Source organism: Tupaia chinensis, unplaced genomic scaffold (assembly GCF_000334495.1).
Source record: "Tupaia chinensis unplaced genomic scaffold, TupChi_1.0 Scaffold000609_1, whole genome shotgun sequence".
NCBI lineage: Eukaryota > Metazoa > Chordata > Mammalia > Scandentia > Tupaiidae > Tupaia > Tupaia belangeri.
This window is the reverse complement of record NW_006160128.1, coordinates 2463965-2478508: the sequence shown is the minus strand read 5'-3', so window position 1 is coordinate 2478508 and position 14544 is coordinate 2463965. Positions and strand designations below refer to the sequence as shown.

Sequence of the window (14544 nt, the reverse complement as noted above, 5' to 3'; positions counted from 1 at the left end):
CACCGCCCAGCGCGCAGCGCCGTGGGATCCGCCAGCCTTCACAGCCTCTACCTGCAGCGCCTGTGGCCTCTTGTGAAATCTCCCGCGGCCCACGTCCAGTTCTCAGCCATAATTAGCCAATTACCGCATTGTGTCTCCTGGAGATCAGATACTGGCTTCTGGGAAACCTAAGGTCGATAACAGCAGAGGAACCGTTGGCGTCTGACAGTTGCGGCGGTGGGGGGCGTGTGAACCTCTTCCTCCGCAGGTATTCCTTCGTCCAATGAAGAGGAAGCACTAGGGCTATTTTGAATTATGATGGTAGCCCTCCTCGTTTTTCGGGTGGTGCGGAGTGTTAATTGATAATACAGTTTTTCTGGTGACTTGGGTTACTTACATATTCATTCCCAGGGTGGCAATGAATTTGGACGTAGTTGGTTTTGTCAACTCATGAAAGTATGTAACCCTGTCTCAAATTAAGGCCATGAGCGTGTTCTTTGAGAATAACGGTTTCCCTGTTCAAGCATTCCTTTCATCTAAGTCTACTTCCTGGGGGTGATTCTGTGTGTTGTTTTATCAAGTCAGTATTTGTCTGATTCCTTGAAGGCACACACTATTATTTTCTGGTTGGGGTTTTTGCAAAATCATTTCCATTTGACTGAAAGACACATGTTCTAAGGTCACTTTGAATCAATATATTTTATAGCAATACAAATTCCTACCAATTAGCTTTTTTTTTTTTTAATTTATTTTACATTTTAGTATTTTTAAAGAATTATTTATTTATTTATTTATATTATTTTAATTTTACCAGAGAGAGAGAAAGAGAAAGAGAGGGAAAGTGAGAAAGCAACCCACTGGGTCCAGGGCCTGAACTGCATCCACCATATTGGATGGAGTTCAGCGCTTTAACCAACCTGCCTCCTGATGGCCTTCCAATTTAACTTTCTCTCTCTCTCTCTCTCTTTTTAAAGAGGTTTTTTGCCAGAAACGGCAGATGGTGTGGTGGTTAAGGGCACTAGACACCCACATGGCTGAAGTCCTGGACTTGGTGGCTTGCTTTCTCTCTCTTGCTCTGGCCCTCTTTGGTCAAAATAAATAATTATATAAAGTTAAATAAAATCTTTTTTTTTAAATAGGTTTTTGCCTTAGGTTATGCGCACTCACTGGAGAGACAGAGACAGTGAGAGGGAAAGTGAGAATCACTCCCTCCCCCCGGGGAAGATGACCATGCCACAATCTCTTCTTCTCCATTCTCCTTCCTGGGTCTTGGGCACACATGCGCACACTCTCAACTGACCATTCAAGCCACCAAATCTGGGATTCAAATCATGGTTGACCATGAGGGAGTCCAGCAATGTAACTGCTATGCCATCTGCTGCTCTCCCCTCGTTTAACTGTCAATCATCTAATATTTATCAGATTTTGTCACATTGTCATTATGTTACCTATTATTTGTATAGGATTTTTAAAAACTTTATTTATTGGGACCAGCAGTTAGGGTAATGGCTATGTTGCTGAACTCCCATGTAGTTGACCGCTGTTCGAAGTCCCAGACCTGGTGGTTTAAACTCACGCCAGGTATGTGTGTGTGCGTGCCCAAGATCCCAAGAGGATAATAGAGGAGAAGGGATTGCAGCATGGCCATTCCCCCAGGAGATTTCTCACTTTCTATCTCTCTTTCTCTCTTTTTCGGGTGAGTGCATGTGCCCTATAGCAAATAACTCTCAAAAAAACCCCACTTTATTTATTTATTTATTTTAATTTGACTAGAGAAGGATGGAGCAAGAGCGAGAGAGAGAGGGAAAGTGACAAAGCAAGCTGCCAGGCCCGGGACTTGAACCAAGGTTGGCCATGTGGGAGTCCAGCACCCTTAACCACTATGCCACCTGCTGGCCTTGTACAGGATTTTTTTAAAAAGATTTATTTAATTATTATTATTCTTTTAAAATTTCCTGTAGGCCACATGCGCTTATGAGAGAGAAAGGGAGAGAGAGAGAAAGAGAAAAGAAAGTGAGAAAGCAAGCTGCCAGGTCCTAGAACTCAAACTACACTTAGTCATGTGGGAATCCATTGCCTTAGCCACCACACCACCTGCTGGCCTTATTTATATAGGATTTTAGAACTTCATAAAAGTCTTTCACATGTTTTGTTCCTTCATTCACTCATTCATTTTTTGCAAATGTTGATGGTCTCCCTACAATGTAGCAGGCACTGTGCTAAGGTCCGGTAGGGAGTCTTGACCTCTGCCGTCGCAGAGCTATTTTGTACTATCTGGTAGATTTTAAATGAGTAAGATCATGGGCCCAGCCAGTGGTGTAGCAGTTAAGGTGTTGGACTCCACCTGGTTGGCCATGTTTGGAGTCTTGAAACCGGCAGCTTGAATCTCACGCCAGGGCATGTGTACATGCATGCCTAAATCTTGAAAGGAAAATGGAGGAGAAGGGATTGAGGTGTGGCTATCCCCCTGGGGGATGATTTCTTGTTTTCTCTGTCTCTACAGCAAGTGCACATGCCCTATAGCAAAAATCTATAAAAAATAAAAAGTAAGATCACAGTAAGTGAATTATGATGAGAGTTATGAAGGGAAATAGAGAATACTTCAGAGCTTACAGTAGGGAGGCCTTTCTTGGTCTAGATATCAGGAAAGGCTTCTTTGGGAAAATAATATTAGAGCTGAGGCCAGAGATAATATTGGCAGGCAACTCACAGGCAAGACTGCCCCAGTAGAGGAAAGAGCCTACCTTAAATCTCGCAGAGAGCATAGGCTGCCCTAGAGCAACAGAAATTGGTCTGGTCTGGGCCCAGGGGCAAGAGGGAGTGCCAGAAATGACAATGTTTTTTTAATTGCCAGAGGGCACATGCACTTGCCAGAGAGAGACAGAGGGGAGGTGAGTGAGTGAGTAAGAGAGAGAGAAATCCCTCCCTAATAGGGAGTGGTCATGTTGCAAGCCCTTTCTCCTCCCTTTCTCCATCCTGTTGGGATTTTGGTCACATTCACATACTGCTTCTTATATATTAACTTAATGAACTCCCATAACAACAGTATTAGGTGAGTGCTATAATTTTTCCTGATTTGCAGGTAAGGAAATTGAGGCAACATGAGGTTAAATACGTTGTACTAGGTCATAGTGATAACAGATGGGAAAGTGTTGAGCTGCGTTGTGAAATCCTTGGTTCTTTGGGTTCAGATCACTAAAATTAGAGATCTGTCCCTAGGTGCAAAATGAAACCGCAACCACGAATGAAGTAGATAGAAAAGAAGGTTTAATAGAAAGAAAGGAAAGAAAGAAAGTACACCCAAAAAGGTTGTTGGGCGGGCGGATTGCCAAGTGGCAACCGCGCTTGGTACTAGTTAACCGTTATTTTATTACTAGAGGTCATGAATATTCATTAGTGGGAGGCCCCTTACGCTGCCTATGTCCTTTCTTTAAATTTGAATCCATACTTTCTCTCCTGCACCTGCGCACGTTCCTCACAGGTAAAGTGAGGAATTCAATCACCTAATTGCGTACGTCCAGTGCTAGTCAGGTTGCCCCAATTAGATTCCCCAATTAGTCTATCGCCTTAATGACCAAAATACTTGCTTGGGTCCTTTTGATAAAAGAAAAATCTATGAATTATCCCTGTATGCTTCCCTTAAGCCTTAAGGAAGGAATATGGCAAATTATCTCGCCCTCCTGGCACCCGGGGCTAGGAGAGCCTTTTGCTTTTCTCTTAGGGCTGCCCACTCATGGCTGGCTAACTGCCTACCACAATAGTGGCTGAGCTGGGATTCAAACTTGACCAGGTTGGGGGCCTGCAGATGGTGTGGTGGTTAAGGGCGCTGGACTCCAACATGGCCGGCTGTAGTTCAAGTCCTAAACCTAATGGCTTGCTTTCTCACTCCTCCCTCCCACCCTCCCGCTCTCTCGCTGTCTCGCTCTGTCCCTCTCTGGTCAGAAAAAAAAAATAATAAATAAAGTTAAAAAAAACAAAAAAACACGTAACCAGGTTATATCCAGTCTTTATGCCCTTAACTACTGGGCCATATTGCCCGAAGATAAAGCAGGAAACTTTCTCCCCATATGTAGGCACATTTGCATATCTACACAAAATTTGCATAGGATTTCAAGTAGTTTATAAATATGGAGTCATCCATGGAGCTCAGATTAAAAACCATTGGTGAGCCAGTGAGTGGCGTAGTAGTTAAGGCACTGGATCCCCACAGGGCCAACAGTGGTTTGAGTCTGGGACCTGGGCTTGAAAATCATGCTGGGCGTGTGTCTGCACATGCCCAAAATCCCAAGAGGAGACTGGAGGAGGAGGAATTGCAATATAGCCATCTCCCCTGAGGGGGTGATTTCTCACTTTCCTTCTCTCTGTCCTCTGGCCAGTACATGTGCCCTATGGCAAAAACCTAAAAAATAAACAAACAAACAAAACAAAAAAAATTGGTTAAACCTCATAACTGAAGGGACCAGCAGATGGCATAATGGTTATGTTGCTGGACTTCCACATAGTCAATTGAGGTTCGAGTCTTGGACCCACAGGCTTTAAAACTCACACCAGGTGCACGCATGTGTGTGCAAAATCCCGAGGAGACTGGAAGAGAAAGGAATGCAGCCTCCCTGCAATGTGATTTCTCGCTTTCTCTCTCTCTGTCTCTCCCGCAAGTGCATGTGCCCTACAGAAAAACTCTCTAAAACAACAACAAAAAACCCTCATAACTGACGTAGGTAAGCAGGTGAGTTGCTTATAGAGCCTGTTACAGAAACCAGAGGAGGAGAACCTTGAGCAGCGCTAATGTTATAGAATGCTGAAAATTGAGAAAAAGGGGCCAGAGAAATTGGAAATGGATCAGACTGGTTTCATTAAGGAAGGAGAGACCACACAGTAATTTGAACAGGGAAAGGTTTATATAAATAATTACCATGGTCGGCCAGCGGCATGGTGGTTAAGGTGGGTGGCTATCGCATGGCCAATTGTGTTTTGAGTCTTGGACCTAGGGTCTTGAGAAGCATACCATGCACATGCATATGCATGCCCCAAATTTCCAAGATAGAGGTGGAAGAGAAGGGATTGCAGCATGACCATGTTGCCATGGAGAGTGCCGTCTTATTTTTTCTGTCTCTGAATCTTTCTCCCTCTCTAGCAAGCACACATACCCTGTGGCCTAGTGGCTAAGTGAGTCAGCTGCCTTGTGGTTGTCTCTGCAATTCAAATCTTAGTCATAGCAGCTTGAAAAGCATGCTGGGCATGTATGTCCATGACAGGATGGAGAAACGGAAGAGAAGTTGTGGCGTGACCATGCCATTGGGAAATGTTTTCTTCCTCTCCCTCCATCCTGTTCTGTCTCTATAGCAAGTACATGTGTGCCCTTTAGTAATAAAAAAAATTATTAACTATAACATGGGTTTGGAGTAATGAGGGGCTGACTAGAATGGGGGTTGTTAAACTTTTCAGTAAGGAAAATAAGTACCTTGGACTTTGGGGCCACGTGCTCACTCCTGCAGCTATTCCACACTGTAGCATGAAAGCACTCATAGATAATATGTGAACAAATGAGCATGACTGTGTTTCAACAAAACTCTGTTATAAAAACATACAGAGTTAGGTTTGACCTGAGAACCAACCTGTGGACCAGAAAGGAAAAAAGAAAGATTTAAGGAAGATTTTTAAAAAGCAGATATAATAGCTAACAGCTAATGTAAAGTTATTATATTGAGTTGTCAGAAAAGTAATGACAGTTTTGTTTTTGTTTTACAAATAGGACTTTTTATTGGTCACTATTTTTAAAATTATTTATTTTAATTTTATTTATTCATTCATTTATTTTAATTTGACCAGAGAGAGACAGAGAGAGAGAGAGAGAGAGAGAGAGAGAAGGGAAGGGGAAAAAACAAAGCCACTAGCTCTGGGACTCAAACCGTGGTCAGTCATGTGGGAATGTCCAGCGCCTTAACCACCATGCCACCTGCTGGCCCCTACTAGTCACTATTAAAAGTGAACTTTAAACAGATTCTTGGACTGGTGGTTCACATCCATCAGCTTGTTCAACTTTGGCTCCTGTCTCATCCCCAGTAGCTTTCCCGGAGCTACTACCTTCACCATGAAGCTCCATGAGTTTTCCCAATTCGAACTTGGGCTTCTTCTGCGTTTTGACTTTTTTGACAAGACATCATGGAAGGATAGATGGACTGACAAGCACTTTCTATGTCTTTCAATACTGTCTGGAATCAGTTTATTGACCACTTCTTTCAAGTCATTTGTCATGATCATCATCTTCTTCCGGATTTAGAGAACCTCCAGATGCTGGGCATAAGAGATCTTCCATATCTGATTGTTGTTTTTTAGCAAACACAACACAGAAAAGATGAAGCAAATAACCATCAGTGGTCTTGACATCAACATGAGCTTCAATCATGGTCTGTCATTTTTTGACCATGGGACACATTTTGTCACGGGTGAGAGCCATGCCACGGAAGTTAGTCAGGCAGGTTTTGCCCTGAACATCCTCAGAAATTAGCTTGAATTTCCTAAATGCAACTTCATCATTCTGCAGATCTGCAAGGCTCACTTCAAACACATGGGCCTTAAGGCTGTCAGATGCAATTTTGGTTCCTTGAGTCGTGGTAACTACTGTTTCCCACTATTTCTTATGTTGAACATGGCATGGATCAACCACGTCTTGGCTCTTTTTTTGCCGCCTTTCGCGAGGCATTTATTTTTGCCAACCCCCACAGTGCTACTCAGAGAGCCAAAAGGGATAACAGATTTTTACATAGAAAAAATGTGTCAAGACTTTTCTGACCACCCAATAATATTTAATAACCACTACCTAGAGTTGAGAGAGCTCCCGAGGAAGAGCTCCTTCCACTCCTGGGCTGAGGCCATGATCTTGGGGGAAAAGGCACAGGGCCGAAATGCTAAAGGTCATTTTGATGAGGCATCAGTGCAACTTGCTGGAAATCCACTGTTGAGGGTAGCAGGGAAAGCAGTTCACAGGGATACATCTCAATGGAGTCACTCTGCTGCAGAACCACTGGACAGGGAACCAGTGCTGGGTGGGGCCCGGCCCTGGTCTTGCCACACCTCTCCAGTGCCATCTATTGGTGGTGCTTACCATCATGCCAGATGCCAAAGAAAAATACTGAGAAAGTCAATATGGTTATGATAAAAAAAAAAAAAAGGCAATATGGGGGGCTGGCAGGTGACATGGTAATTGGGGGTGCTAGACTCCCATATGGCTGACCATGGTTTGAGTCCTGGACCTGGCAGCTTGCTTTCTCACTTTCCCTTTCTCTCTCCCTCTTGCTCTTGCTCTTTCTTATTCTATCCCTCTCAGGTCAAATTAAAATAGATAAGTAAATACAATAAAATAAAATAATTCTTTTAAAACAAAATAATTCTAAAAAAAAAAAAAAAGGAGGGCAGTAGGTGGCGTGGTGGTTGGGGCGCTGGACTCGCACGTGTCCTACTGCGGTTTGAGTTCCCCGACCTGGTGACTTACTTTCTCACTTTCCTCTCTCTCTCTTTCTCTCACTCTGTCCTTCTCAGGTCAAATTAAAAATAAATAAATAAATAAGTGAAGTTAAAATAAAATCATTCTTTAAAAAAATAATTCTAAAAAAAAAAAAAGATAAAGAAAAGGTCAGTATCAGGCCTAGCAGATGGCATAATGATTACATCACTTGACTCCCACATAGTCGACTGTGATTTGAGGCCCAGACCAGGCAGCTTAAAACTCATCCTAGGCGGGACCAGCAGTTAGCATAATGGCTATGTCGCTGGACTCCCATGTAGTCGACCGCAGTTCACGTCCCGGACCCACTGGCTTAAAACATGCCAGACGCGTGTGCATGCGTGCCCAAGATCCCGAGAGGAGAATGGAGGAGAAGGGATTGCGGCGTGGCCATCCCCCCAGGGGGTGATTTCTTGCTCTGTCTCTCTGTCTCTCTCTGTCTGTCTGGTGAGCACACACGCCCTATAGCAAAAACCTTTCCAAAAAAAACCTCATGCTAGGCATGTGCGTGTGTATACCCAACATCCTGAGAGGGGGATGGAGAAGGGATTGTGGCATTGCTATCTCCTCTGGGGGTGATTTCTTGCTTTCTCTCTCTGTTTTCCAGCAAGTGAACTTGCCCTGTAGCAAAAATCTCTCTTAAGAAAAAGAAAAAAAGATCTATCTCTATTTTTACAGACAAGTACAGACTAGTAAATTAGGAGTTAGCAGGTGGTGAAGTAGTAAAGGCTCTGGACTACTACATGGTCCACTGTGTTTCGAGTCCTGGACCAGTAGGCTTGAAACACACCAGGCATGTGTGCATGTGTGCCCAAAATCCTGGGAGGAGAAGGGGTTGCGGTGTGGCTTCCCCCTTTGAGGGGTGATTTCTCACTTTCTCTCTGTTTTCTGGTGAGTGCACGTGCCCTGTGGTGAAAATCTCTTTAAAATAAAAGGGCATATTGGAGCTCAGAGGCAATAAATTGACAATTGGCACTGGAAGGAACCCAAAGAATGTGATGTAATACACTGCATTTTCAAAGTATTTCAGGAGGAGCCAGCAAGTGGCATAGTGGTTAAGGCACTGAACTCTCACATGGTCAACCACAGTGTGAGTTCTCGACCTGGTGACTTGAAAATCACACTGGGCACATGTACATGCCCAAAAATCCCAGGAGGAGAATTGAGAAGAGATTGTGGTATGGACATCCTCACTGGGGAGTGATTCCTCACCTTCCCTCTCACTGTCTCTTTCTGTTGTTCTAACTGCATGCGCCATATGGCAAACATCTTAAAAAATAAAAAAAGGTATTTCAATGGGACCAGCAATTAGCGTAATGGCTATGTTGCTGGACTCCCACACAGTCGACCACGGTTCGTGTCCCGGACCTGGTGGCTTAAACTCACGCCGGGCGCGTGTGCGTGCGTGCCCAAGATCCTGAGAGGAGAATGGAAGAGAAGGAATTGCAGCTTGGCCATCCCCCCTGGGGGATGATTTCTTGCTTTCTGTCTCTCTCTGTCTGGTGAGCGCATGCGCCCTATAGCAAAAACCTCTCCAAAAAAAGGAAAAGAAAAAAAAAAGGTATTTCAAGAAAGCTAGGCACAGTGGAACATTCCTGTAGTCTTGGCTTCTCCAGATGAGGCATCAGGATAATGGCACTGTAAGACCTTGTCTGAAACACCACACACACACACACACACCACACACACACCACACACACACCACACACACCCACACACACCACACACACACACACAGGCCATATACACGCCACACACACACACATGCCACACACACACACACATGCCACACACACACCACACACACACGCCCCCCCACCACCCACCCACACACACCCACCACACACCACACACACACATCACATACACGCCACACACACCACACACACACACATACACACACGCACATATAGGCCATATACATGCCACACACACATATACACACACGCACATACATGCCATATACATGCCACACACACACACCCCACACACAAACACACACACCCCAACACACACACGCCACACACACACCACACACCACACACACCACACACACCACACACACCACACACACACACACACACACACACACACACCACACAATAATAAGTAATTTAAAAGGCACCTACAACACTCAAAACATAATTAATAGAAGAAAAAAATTGAAGTTATACTTTATCAGAATTAGGAACTCTGTGTTCTGAAAGATAACAGAAAGAAATCACAGACTAGGAGAAAATATTTTAAAATATTTGAAAATTATATATCTGAAAAGGAACTCGTAGTTAAAATATATACATATCTATGTATGTATGTGTGTGTGTGTGTGTGTATATATATATATATAATTTAAAAAATTTACTAGCGCATGTGTACTTGCTGGAGAGAGACAGAGAGTGAGAAGTTACCCCCGGGGGATGACACCCTGTGCCTGTTTTCAAGCTGTCAGGTCCAGGACTCTAACTGCACAGTTAGTCATGTGGGATCCAGTTGCCTTAACCATTACGCCACCAGATGGCCCCAGAATATGTTTTTTACTTTTTAAAAATGGTGGTTGAGGGGGCAGGCAGGTGGTGTGGTGGTTAAAGGCCCTGAATTCTCACATGGCCAACTGCAGTTTGAGTCCTGGACCTGGTGGCTTGCTTTCTTGCTTTCTCTCTCTCTCTGTCTCTCTCTGGTAAAATTTTAAATAATAATAATAACAAATGGAATTAAATAAATAAATAAATAATTTTTTTTTAAATGGTGGTTGAAGGAGAGAAAACTAAAAGGGAGAGTCTCATCCCTAAGGACATAAGGTCTTAACAGGACAAGATCCAGAAGTGGTTTCCAGTCTTCCCAGGATCTTGGGCACACATGCATATGTGTCTGGCATGATTTTCAAGCCACCGGGTCCGGGACACGAACCGCGGTCGACTACGTGGGAGTCCAGCGACATAGCCATTATGCTAACTGCTGGTTCCCGAGAATTTTTTTTTAAGAATTATTTATTTGAGAATTTTTAAAGAATTATTACTTTATTTTATTTTTATTATTATTATTATTATTACTTTTAATTTGCTAAAGGGCACATGTACTCACCAGGGAGAGACACAGAGAGAGAGGGGAAAAAAAACTCTCTCTCTCTGTCCTTTATTTTTTTTGAGAAATTCTTGCTATAGGGTGCATGCGCTCGCCAGAAAGAGCAAGATAGAGAGACAGAAAGTGAGAAATCACCCCCTGAGGGGATGGCCACGCTGCAATCCCTTCTCCTCCATTCTCCTCTCAGGATCTTGGGCACTTAAACACACGCACCTGGCATGAGTTTAAGCCACTGGGTCTGGGACTCAAACCGCAGTCAACTACATGGGAGTTCAGTGACATAGCCATTATGCCAACTGCTGGTCCCTCTCTCTCTTTTTTTTTTTTTTTAAAGAATTAGTTTATTTAACTTTATTTATTTATTTTTTAAAATTCTGATCAGAGAGGGACTGAGTGAGAGCGAGAGAGAGAAAGTGAGAAAGCATGTCACCAGGTCCAGGACGCGAGCCGTGGTTGGCCATGTCGGAGTCCAGCATCCTTAACCACCATGCCACCTGCCAGCCTCTTTGCTTGTTTTGAGAATGATAATGTGTTTATTTCCCCTTTCATAAATGAAAATAGGAGAACAGCAAGTGGTGTGGTGGTTAAGGCACTGGATCCCTACATAGCTGACTCAATGGTTCAAGCCCTGGACTTGGTGGCTTGAAAATCATGCTGGGCATGTGTGTGTGTGCGTGTCTTGAATCCTGAGGAGAATGGAGAAGAAGGGACTGTGGCATGGCTATTCCCCCTGGGGGATGATTTCTCACTTTGCCTCTTTTTGTCTGTCTCTTTCCAGTGAGCATCTATGCTCTATGGCAAAAACATAGAAACAAACAATCAGAAAGCAAGAAAATGGAATACATCATTATTATTGGGCAAAATAAATTTTAATAAATGTGGTGGTGTGCTTCCATGCCAGCAGGTGGTGTGGTAGTTAAAGACACTGGATTCCCAAATGGTCAACAGTTCAAATCGCGGACCTGGCAGCTTGCTTTCTCACTTTCCCTGTCTGTCTCTCTCTGGTCAAAAATTTAAAAAATAATAATATCAAGTGGAATTAAATAAATAGTTATTTAAAAATAGAAAGTAAATATGGAGCCAGCAGGTTGTGTGAAAGTGGTTTTTTTGGAGAGGTTTTTGCTATAGGGTGTGTGCACTCGCCAGACAGACAGAGTGAGACAGAGAGATAGAAAGACAGAAAGCGAGAAATCACCCCCCAGAGGGGATGGCCACGCCGCAATCCCTTCTCCTCCATTCTCCTCTCGGGATCTTGGGCATGCACGCACACGTGCCTGGCGTGAGTTTAAGCCACCGGGTCCAGGACTCGAACCGCGGTCAACTACGTGGGAGTCCAACAACTTAGCCATTGTGCTAACTGCTGGTCCCACGAATTCAGTATTTATTTATGATTTTTTTCTTTTGATATAAAATAACCATGGAATAAAATGCCCAAGTCCTGATGCATCATTGCAGATCAGACAAACGCATAGAGCACTGTAACCCGACCCTTATCTAGACATACAACATTCCCATCACATCAGCAAGTCATTGACGAGAGGTTTTTAAGTATATGAGAGCACAGATCCCAGCAATAGAAGCCTAATGGAGTTATCATAGGGAGACAGCATTGAACTGGGAGAAGGTAATGTTTTGAAGGGCAAAAGGATTAGCAGATGGCCAGCATCCCAGAGCCTGACAAGGTATTAGTAACTTGCTGTGGACAGTAAGCAGGTTAGCTTGGTCGGAGCTGTGTCACAGGCATGGGATACTAAGTAAAACATTACCATGCTCTAATCCTTTTCAGTAATACACACACAGGGTTATCCTGTAGGCCCTACATGCTGGAGGGCAATGGCTCCCAAGTGGGGGTGATTTTGAAATACAATGGACAGTTGGTAATGTCTGGGGACATTTTTGGTTATTTCAAGGAAGTACTAGTGCCGCAGGTGTCTTGGTGGGTAAAGGCCAGGGGTGCCCCGAAACCTTCTCTGATGCACAACACTCCTTCACGAGAAAGAAACAACCAGGCCAAATGTCAGCCGTGGCTGCTGTAGATTAAAGGTAAAGGTTACTGACCCACGGGGGAAAATCAATGGAAGCTACATAGGAGCCGCAAAAGTCTTCTTTGCTTGTTTTGAGAATGATAATGTGTTTATTTCCCCTTTCATAAATGAAAATAGGGACCAGCAGGTGATGTGGCAGTTAAGGCACTGGACCCCCACATAGCTGACTCAATAGTTCAAGCCTTGGATTTGGAGGCTTGAAAATCATGCTGGACGTGTGTGTGCACATGTCTACAATCCTGAGAGGAGAATGGAGGAGAAGGGATTGTGGCATGACTATTCCCCCTGGGGGATGATTTCTCACTTTCCCTCTTTGTGTCTCTGTCTCTTTCCAGTGAGCATCTGTGCCCTATGGCAAAAACATAGAAACAAACGATCAAAAAACAAGAAAATGGAATACATCATTACTATTGGGCAAAACAAATACAAAAAAAAAATGTGCTTCTATTATGGTGCCTTTTGGGGTAGGGACACGGGAAGAGGCAGCGAGTTCTTCCTGGCTGGAAGTGGGAATAAGGTTGTAGTGCTGTATAAGCTTTTCTTTAGGGAAGTGGGCCAGGGGTTGCAGCAGAAAGATTAAATTTGTGACTTTCCACACGGCTCACCTGGCTTCCAGAGTCTGTGATTTAAAGACTAGTGGACAGGAAAAGAAGGGAGAAAGGAAGGAAGGAAGAGGAGAAGTTTACAGTTTTTCCTCCTGCCCTAATTCTTAAAAGGCTTCATCCTGAGGAGGGTATTCCCCGCTCAGGACAGGGGTAACCAAACGGCCACTGCAGTGTGACTCCACTTGATGAATTCTGACCAAAGGTCAAATCAGCCAGCAGTTTCCAAGCTCTGCTTCATTGCATGTGATCTCTATGGAGCCCTGCTTCAACTCGGAGAGGATGCTGACCTGGGAGGCTGACTCCTGATTAACCTGAGGTGAGGCAAGAGGAGGATCCCCTCAGAGATGTTGCAAGCAGTGACTGCTTTGTCATTGCTCAATTTCAGGTCCATTCCTGCGCATGTGCTCCTGTGTGACTTCCATTTTTTTCTATGACTTACACCTATGTCTGTCTCAGAAGGAAAGCCCTAAAAATGAAGGTATTGGTTTGGTCCATGGGCTCTTTGGTGTTTAATACAATGATGAATGGCTTTGCTTACTTGGTAAAGCAAATTTAAGACTGTTTCAAGGGCCAGCAGGTGGCATAGTGGTTAAGGTGCTGGACTCTCATATGGTCGACTGCAGTTTGAGTCCTGGACCCGGTGGCTTTAAACTCATGCTGGACGCTTGTGCATGCACGCGTGCCCAAAATCCCAGGAGAAGGGGTTGTGGTGTGGCCATCCCCCAGGGTGTGATTTCTCACTTTCTGTCTCTCTCATCTTCATGGTGAGTGCAAAAATCTCTCTACAGCAAAAATCTCTCAAAAAAACAAAAACAAAAAACAAAACAAACAAACAAAAAAACCCACTCAGTATTGGTCTGAGAAATAGCTTTATTTTTGATACTGTGTTAATTAAAAAAAAGGTTAATTGTTTAATTTCAAGGTGATATAAGGGCCTTTTTACCCCAATCTTTTTCTTTTTCTTTCTTTTTTTAAATTTTTGCTGTATGGTGCATGCACTCGCCAGAGAGAGAGAGAGAGAGAAAGTAAGAAACCACCCCCCAGGAGAGATGGCCATGCCACAATTCCTTCTTCTTCATTTTTCTCTTGGGATCCTGGGCACACAAGCACATGCACCCAGTGTGATTTTCCAGGACTCAGACTGCACAGTCGGCTATGTGGCGTCCAGCACCTTAACCTTTATGCCATCGAAAACTTTAACGTTTTTAGTTTAACTGGCCCTGAAAACTTTAACTTTTTTTTTTTTTAAGTTCTTTTGTCATAGGGTACATGTGCCCACCAGAAAGAGAGAAAGAGACAGAGAGAGGGAAAGTGAGAAATCATCTCCTGG

General features: G+C 43.9%; 2 protein-coding genes across 6 annotated transcripts in view; one reads left to right on the top strand and one right to left on the bottom strand.

The window, feature by feature from the left end:
• The window catches only part of RDH11 (retinol dehydrogenase 11), a 22024-nt gene extending 21811 nt beyond the window's left edge, over nucleotides 1-213 (bottom strand). The window contains exon 1 of one of the 2 annotated variants that reach the window (XM_006158767.3): nucleotides 125-213. In XM_006158767.3, the coding sequence (XP_006158829.1) occupies nucleotides 125-129 (5 nt within the window). In that variant the 5' untranslated portion in view covers nucleotides 130-213. Of the gene's footprint in view, nucleotides 1-51 lie in introns of both variants that reach the window. The other variant, XM_006158766.3, reaches the window with a different exon arrangement.
• The window catches only part of RDH12 (retinol dehydrogenase 12), a 32675-nt gene continuing 18302 nt past the window's right edge, over nucleotides 172-14544 (top strand). For 2 of the 4 annotated variants that reach the window (XM_006158773.3, XM_006158768.3), the window contains exon 1: nucleotides 172-247. The gene's annotated coding sequence lies outside the window, so the exon portion shown is untranslated. Of the gene's footprint in view, nucleotides 248-13394; nucleotides 13531-14544 lie in introns of those variants that run through there. The other 2 variants (XM_006158771.3, XM_006158769.3) reach the window with 2 other exon arrangements.